The following is a 7,777-nucleotide window of genomic DNA, read 5'->3' as shown; positions in this document are numbered from 1 at the left end:
TCAATGAAGATTGTACGATGCAGACCAGCAATATGTTGTTGGAATGTTGATAAACTACGTGAGCGAGAAAGAGTAGAGTGTAGAACAATTGGTCTGGGTATGGGTGAATTGCAAGATCCATTTCAAGTCATCAATGAAGCATCAGAAACTGGTAATGTAGGGCAAGAAAAAGTTCAGGTAATATTTTATTGTATTGAACAATGCATATGAAATTTATTATTTGTTTATTTGGTATAATATAAATTAATTACATTCATACATTATTGACAGGGAAATGATGCAGGAGGTGTAAGGTGTAAGGTAGTAATATAATATAATCATTACTAAATAATAAGTTATTAGTACAAAAACTAATATTGTGTTACTTTTCGTAGGGAAATCAAGGAGATGATATTTTTAGTGGAAGTGGGGAAAATGTTGAGGTAGTTTACTACCTATTCACATTTGAATAATGAGTTACTAAAGTATTAATTAATACTAACTGACATATTAATGTTTTTATTTGGTTTGTAACATAATTCTATTGTGGTGACCTAATTAGACAACTATTTCAACAATAAAGGAGATGTACGACATGATATTGCAGCAAAAGAAAGTGTTGGAAGACAAAATAAATGATGCTGTCAAGAAATATCCTGATAATCAGTTGGTCAAAGAATGGAAAAACAAAGTAAATGATTTGTTTACTGTAGTTTCTGCATTAGAGGAACCAGAACAATCTCAATGGTGGTATGATAACAAGGCTGAAATTGAACGTACGCTGATTCTAGCTACAACTAACAAACAGTTTGACAACTCCCCAATAGCAAAATGTAGTATTCAAATGTCACAGGAATATGCAGACTTCGCGAATAGATTTGGTACAAAATCTTTTAAGCATACACCACCATCTAAACTGGAAATGTCAATTCCTTTGTCTGTAGTACCATTCAACAATGATGAACATTGGGTTAGTAGAAGAGGGTATAGGCCTCACATGAAATCCGAATATCTGAAATCTCCTTACATTATACGGGCTGTTGATATCATCAAAGAAGTTCCACGGCAGGAAAAACGTGTAGCAGAATGGATATTCTCTCTCCAGGGAGAGCCAAAGTAAGTTGCATTTAAAATATTTTTAAAATTACTTAATTTTATTGTTTGCTTATTAAAAATAGTATTAATTGGTCACGTCTTTTGCAGTGATATAGTTTTCCACACTTTGGATGGTTTTTCTGCTCAGAGGTTTCACATGGAAAGTTTTTTTCCAACATGTGAACTATTTGGCCATGTCATTGATTGTTGGAGTCAAGTGTTGAATCTTGATGAAAGTAAGTGTGCACCTGAATCGCCTCTGAGAGTTTATAGCAAGACAGATGTGACGGTATAATTTAATATTGTTCAATATTGATTATACTATTTTTAAATACAACATATAAAAAAGTTAATGAATTTTTAAAAATCGATCACAAAATTCGTATCTTGAAAGTGATTTAACAGAAAGTCAACGTAAAGATAAATTCATTGAGAATTTGGTGCTTTCTATTGAAGATATGGACGCAAGCCTACGTTTTGTTGGATTGGTAAGAGATATATCTCCACAGTTTACTTACGTGTGTATTTATCATTTATCAAATATGAATATTAAATAAAGTGAATACAATTGTAATGAATAAACGTTGCAGCTTTTCCTACCAATCATCCGTTCCTTCCACATTTTCCCTTTTGTGATCAATCTACAACAACCAGAGTTTGTAATCGTTGACAACAGCAAAGTTGATGATCCTGATGGTGAGAGATATGGTCGGTTGCCCCAAATCATTGTAAGTGATTAATAAAAATTACTTTACATAGTTAATAAAATTTCATATGTGTTGACAATGTTTTTTACATTTTCAGAAAGAGTACATAGTTGATTACTTAAAATCTCATAATCATCCAAAAGCTGATATGTTTTCACATGTGATGCCACATAGACTGGAAATGTCTTGGAAAACAATAAACAACAGCATTCATTGTGGTGTGTTTACGATGCGTCATATGGAAACATATATGGGTGGAAGTATGAATGAGTTTAAAGTTGGGTTCAAGAACGAGGCTTCTGCACAAGATGATCAACTTGTTAAACTGAGGACAAAGTATTTATACAAAATCCCCACTCATGAATATAATATGCAAAAGGATTATGTGCTGCAAAAGGTTGATGAATTCCACAAGATTCCTTCAAAACAACGTTCTCAACTGTTGGCCATTGCAAAGGAAGAAATTCACAGGAGATTGGATGATTTAAGTTAATTATGTTAAAAAAGTTATTTAAGTTATGACTTCAATGGTTTCTTTTGGATAGTTTAAAAACAATGCTTTTGTATGCTAAGGATATTAACTTGGGTTGCTGAACGTACAATAGTTAATTTTGGTTTGCTAATTTTAGTAATGGATTAGTGATATTTTAGTAGTTATAATTTTACATTAACATTTGAAAAATTAAGTTATGTTAAAAAATGATGATTAACATTGATGGTATAATTTTAGTGTATATTCAGTAATGATTCTTACTAACAAACATTTGTTAATATGCTATTTTACTATGACCATACAATCAGAATTTTTAATAATTAAAGTGAACATATCTATATTATATAATGATTGTTGGTGGGTTTATATCTTAAAGTATGTTGTTATTTAAATATTGAATAATAGCATAAACACTTACTTGAATTATTCCTAACATATTATACTTTAAAAATGCAAATTGTTTTATCTTAAACAGAAGAGTATTTAACAATTTTCATATCATCAATATGTTGAAAATAATTAATGTATTTATGATGTTATTCATTATTGACTATACTCAAGGGTTTAAAGTTAACCATGGTTAAACTTATGACTAAAATTTACCCAAACGCAAACGTAAATCAATATATGATGTATAGTTGTTTTAAAAGTTAATCGTACAAACATTTGTTATTAAGATATACTACTAACAGCATACAATAAACTATGAATACTGCTTGGATTGTATATGACTATAGTATATGATTGATGGTTTTATAATTTCAAGAAAGGAAAAGTATATATATTGTAAGTGCGAACTGTTTTAATCTAATAAAAGAGGTTTAAATGCTAGATAATATCATTAATCTGTTAACATTACCAAATTTGGCATTGCTATTATTTATCAATGAATAAAACAAAACGTTAAAAATAATGAAAGTGGTTTAAGATAACATAACCTACTAAATCATGGAAACATGTTCTTATTCATAAATGTAATAGAAAAGTAAAATCTATTGGGAAAACAACTAGGCAATTTTAAGCTGCTTTTGACTCTCGTGCAAGTCTTACTTTGCAAGTCCTCCAATTATGGTTAACATATTGATTGCAACCTGTGCACATTCTGGTTTTTGTCTTTGTAGCTACAACAACTTTCTCAATAGCACTAACCATTCTTTTCTTAGTTCCACTACCTTTGGTACATATAGATGCAGGTTGATGGATATTTATTTCATCAGGAATGCTGCGTATTCCAAGCATCCGAATAATTTCTTCTTCATCGTTATCAAATGATGTTTGGTTGGAACTGCCAAACTCCATTGTTGCCTGCTTCAACGTACGTGTTTTTTCAACAAATTCCAACAATTTCTCTTTGTTCTTTTGAAATGATCCAAACAGTATTCAATATTGTTGTATGCCTCTGTTAGAAGTTTAAAGGCGTCATCTTCTATTTCCATGGCAACATGTTTCATGGCAAGAAAATGGCTGGAAATTACATCCATTCTCCATCTTCTAAGAATATACTGCTCTGGAATCTCTTCAATATGGTTGTTTTTCAATACAGCAAAAATATGACAACACAAAATGCCAGTACGTATGAAGTGATTGCATGAACATTTAACTTCTTTTTCAGGCAACTTTAGTTCAACCTACATTGTATAATAAAAATAATGTATGTTAGTAACTGATTGAAGTAACATATTAGTTGGTGGTTATTGCATAATATTGAAAAAAATATATGTAATTTAAAAATAATGATACAATATACTTGTATGATGACTAATGAAAAGTGTTTAAACGATGAATATAACCTTGCATTTTATCTTCACCTGTTTGCTCTTATCCGTTTGTGTAATCATAACAACTTGCCACCCATCAATCTTTTCAACAATGTCGATAGAACAGTACCAGGCTGCTTTAAATATTTCCTTTTTGACATCATAGAAAAAAAAATTAGTGTAAACCACAACTGCATGTTCTAGTAAGCCACTTGGAAGCGTCATTTCATGCTTTGCATTTTTTGTATCATGTTCTAGTTTCTGTTGAGCATTTCGTTACTTTCCAATTGCGGTGTCGTAGTTCATCATGAAATAGATAAGCAAATTACCAGAGTTAGAGTATTTATTAAAAAATGAGTTCACGCTTTCAGACCTTGAAGTAGTTTTCATCAGACCGTGTAGTGGCATGTCTTTAAAATAGGCTGTAATCCAAAGTTTTCGATCCATGTACATGTCTTTGAACCATCTTTTATCCTGTAGTTTGAATTTTCTCATAAGCATTTTCCACCTTGACTCAAACACTTCAGGCTCGATATAGACATTCCAAACAAGCTTCGTAAAACGCTTTCGAAAATCAGTGTTTTTCAAAAAATCGGCTGAAACCTAAAAAAAAAATAGACATTCCAAACAATATGTATGCTAATCGTTATTAAAAATATGTAAACTGTGTAAATCATTGATGAATAAAACATGTTGCATGTTAACTTAGACCAAAATATACACACCTTGGCTTGTAGTTTTTTCATAATGTGCCACATACATAAACGATGATTAGAAGTAGGAAATATTGCTTCAACGGCCTGTAGAATTGCTGGATCTTGGTCTGTTAACACTAATTGAGGGTGTTTTACATGTGCTTTTCAAAAAAGCTTCGAGCAACCAACGATAAGATTCTATTGACTCGTTGCTTAACAAACATGCCCCAATGTTTATTGAACGTTTGTGGTTATCAATGGCTGTAAATGGCACCAAAATCATTCCATAATGTATCAAAAAGGTAATTAAAAACAAATTCAACATTGATTACAAAGTCAAAAAACATCAATATTCATATTTAAATAAAAAAAATGTATAATGAGTATAAGAGCATACTTATTTGTTCGGAATGTAGCATCAAATGATATCACATCTCCAAACTCCTTGTAATATAACTTATCGGTTTCATCCGCCCAAAACATTGCGTTTAACACACTATCAACACATTTATACTCAAATGTGTAATTATGTAACTCATCTTTCATCATGTTCATTTTGTCAACAACCAGCTGTGCATCCTTGTCACCTATAATGTTTCCCACCTTCCTTCTGAAATTTTTATAATCAATTGCTTCAGGGCCAATGTTTTCATAACCTCCTTGCAAACTAGCTTGTAACTTATGTGCCTTTGTTGCACCAATGTTAGATGTTGAAGAACGCACTATAAACTCCTTGTCTTTATAACTAAGTCTTCGTGCACATTTGGAATACCGTCTTTCTTCTTTAGTCTCTAGGGGTGGTTGTGATTCTCTTCAAAATCATATATTTTACAAGCATTAGTTTGCATATGTAACCTTTCAAACTTTATCAATGCCTTGCAGTCCGTAATTTTGAAGTTTGAGTTTCGTTTATTCCTTCCACTACCCTCAGGATCCAAAATGTCAGTTGATCTGTTAGGTATTTTACCCATTTTGTTGCACACTACATACCTTTTTTTTAATGGTTTTGTCACAAAACCTCATTATTGTATTTAACCTGACACCAAAACCTGTTTTATCTGCATATAATTTATACATTTCAACCGCCTCCTCTAATGATTGATATATAGCATCTACATCTGACATAAAATCTTTAGGAACAATAGGTTTCCACAACTTGGTTTTCCCACCAGGAGAGTCAACAACATTACTATTGAATGATTCCTCTTCAGAATCAGTTCGATTTGTACCTGTTTTTTAAGACAACAAAAAACAATAATGCGACATGCAAGACATGATATAAATTTCTATGAATTACGTATACATAAACTACAGAACTTTATAATCATAATAAACATCTGTGAAACAGTAACCAGAGTTGAAGTGTTTACTTATTTGAGTCGCGTTAACGCATAATCACCAATGATTATTAAACTTAATCAACATTGTATTAAACTTAAGAAAAAATCACCAACGAGGGACTCCTGTACAACGATATGTGATATAAACAAGCATTACGTAATTAATACATGCAACGTATATGACTAATCATATACAAATATGTACTCTGGTCTTATTCAACATATACAAAAATTCAATAATTATTGAAAAACACGATCTGTATTTACAAGATATTGACATTGTTTTCATTATTTACCTTCAATCGCATAATCAGATAATTGATTTCTTCCGCTGTATTGATCATCCGAATTATAGAAATCGTCGCCATCATATTCATTACAATTGATTTCTTCTTCGCCATATTGATCATCATCTTCTGTATCATCGCTACTGTAATCAAAACAGTCCGACATCGATATTGATTTGAATCACGAATGGTATACTGCGTTGTTATCTTCAAACGTAAATGATTAACAATATACAAAAGTCGACTGAAATCCCGATTGCTATACTGGAAATCGTCCCTGGAAATCGTATCTTCAATTCAATATCTCCTTGAACGATAACTATGGAATATCCCTTAATTATACGAAAATATTAATGGATAATATATTGATTATTAATTGTATTATATTAATTAAAAATTAGATTAAATACAAATTTACTTAAATACCCTAATAAAATGATTGGCTGATAAGTGTTCTTGCGTTCTTAACCTTTTAGGCGTTCTCATTTGATCATATATATATATATATATATATATATATATATATATATATATATATATATATATATATATATATATATATATATATATATATATATATATATAAAAGCATAATATTAATTTGAAATAAAAATTACAAATTACAAATTACAACTATAAACTACAAACTACAAGTAAAAAATTACAAGATAAAAACTAACATACAAATGTTATTACATTTTTTTCTACAATCTATGTTTGTTTAGTCAAAACAAATGTTTGAACGTTGGGATCCACGATGAGTTCACATAGTGAAGCAACATTTTGTTTTCATCTCTAACCTCTTTCAAAACATAACTTTTGCTTTGACAATCCAAAAAATGTTGCCTGTGAGCATATGATATTTTTAATTGTTCTAAAAAAAAATTATTCCCTTCATCAATTGTGCTGACAACATGCTACTTGATCATCCTTTTTTTTTCAGTTTTGATTTTTTCACATCCAAAGGTTGTTCAAAAGGCGAACCACCTATTACATCATCATAATTATCTAAATTTAAAGAAAATTAAGAAAACCTAGAAAATGAAGACGTATGAAATTTTAAATATTCTCAAATGTGTATCTGGTGGTGGAGGCAAATAAAAAATTCTCATATATATGGAACTTTAAATATTCTCACACTTTCTAAGATGGACAAAACATACGTACATGTGTGAAAATTTCAAGATGCTCATCATGTTTTAACTATGAGTCAATACATAATCTTAATGAAAAGAAATTTGATCATAATTGAAATGAATTTCAATAGAGAAAATACATCGTCTACTCCAAATAATAATGATAACGAGGATATGATAGCTAGTCTTGTAGAAGACGAATTTCAATAGAGAAAATACATCGTCTACTCCAAAAAATATATGTTACGTTGTATTGCAACCAATAATAACTTCATCGTCTCTCTATGA

At 30.3% G+C, this 7,777-nt stretch overlaps 1 protein-coding gene across 1 annotated transcript; it reads right to left on the bottom strand.

Annotated features, from left to right (window-relative positions):
* Window positions 1-3,291: 3,291 nt before the first annotated feature.
* On the bottom strand, window positions 3,292-6,519 carry LOC145046122 (uncharacterized). The gene is made up of 7 exons (XM_078994406.1): window positions 6,363-6,519; window positions 5,763-5,955; window positions 5,159-5,537; window positions 4,395-4,634; window positions 4,065-4,181; window positions 3,672-3,902; window positions 3,292-3,630 (listed from the first exon to the last, which is right to left on the bottom strand). Exons 1-7 carry the CDS (start codon window positions 6,517-6,519, stop codon window positions 3,292-3,294), a joined length of 1,656 nt encoding a protein of 551 aa, XP_078850532.1.
* Between the last annotated feature and the right edge of the window lie 1,258 nt (window positions 6,520-7,777).

The sequence above is a fragment of the Lactuca saligna genome, chromosome 5 (assembly GCF_052625555.1).
Source record: "Lactuca saligna cultivar CGN05327 chromosome 5, ASM5262555v1, whole genome shotgun sequence".
NCBI classification, from domain to species: domain Eukaryota; kingdom Viridiplantae; phylum Streptophyta; class Magnoliopsida; order Asterales; family Asteraceae; genus Lactuca; species Lactuca saligna.
This window is presented reverse-complemented; position numbering and strand designations above follow the sequence as displayed.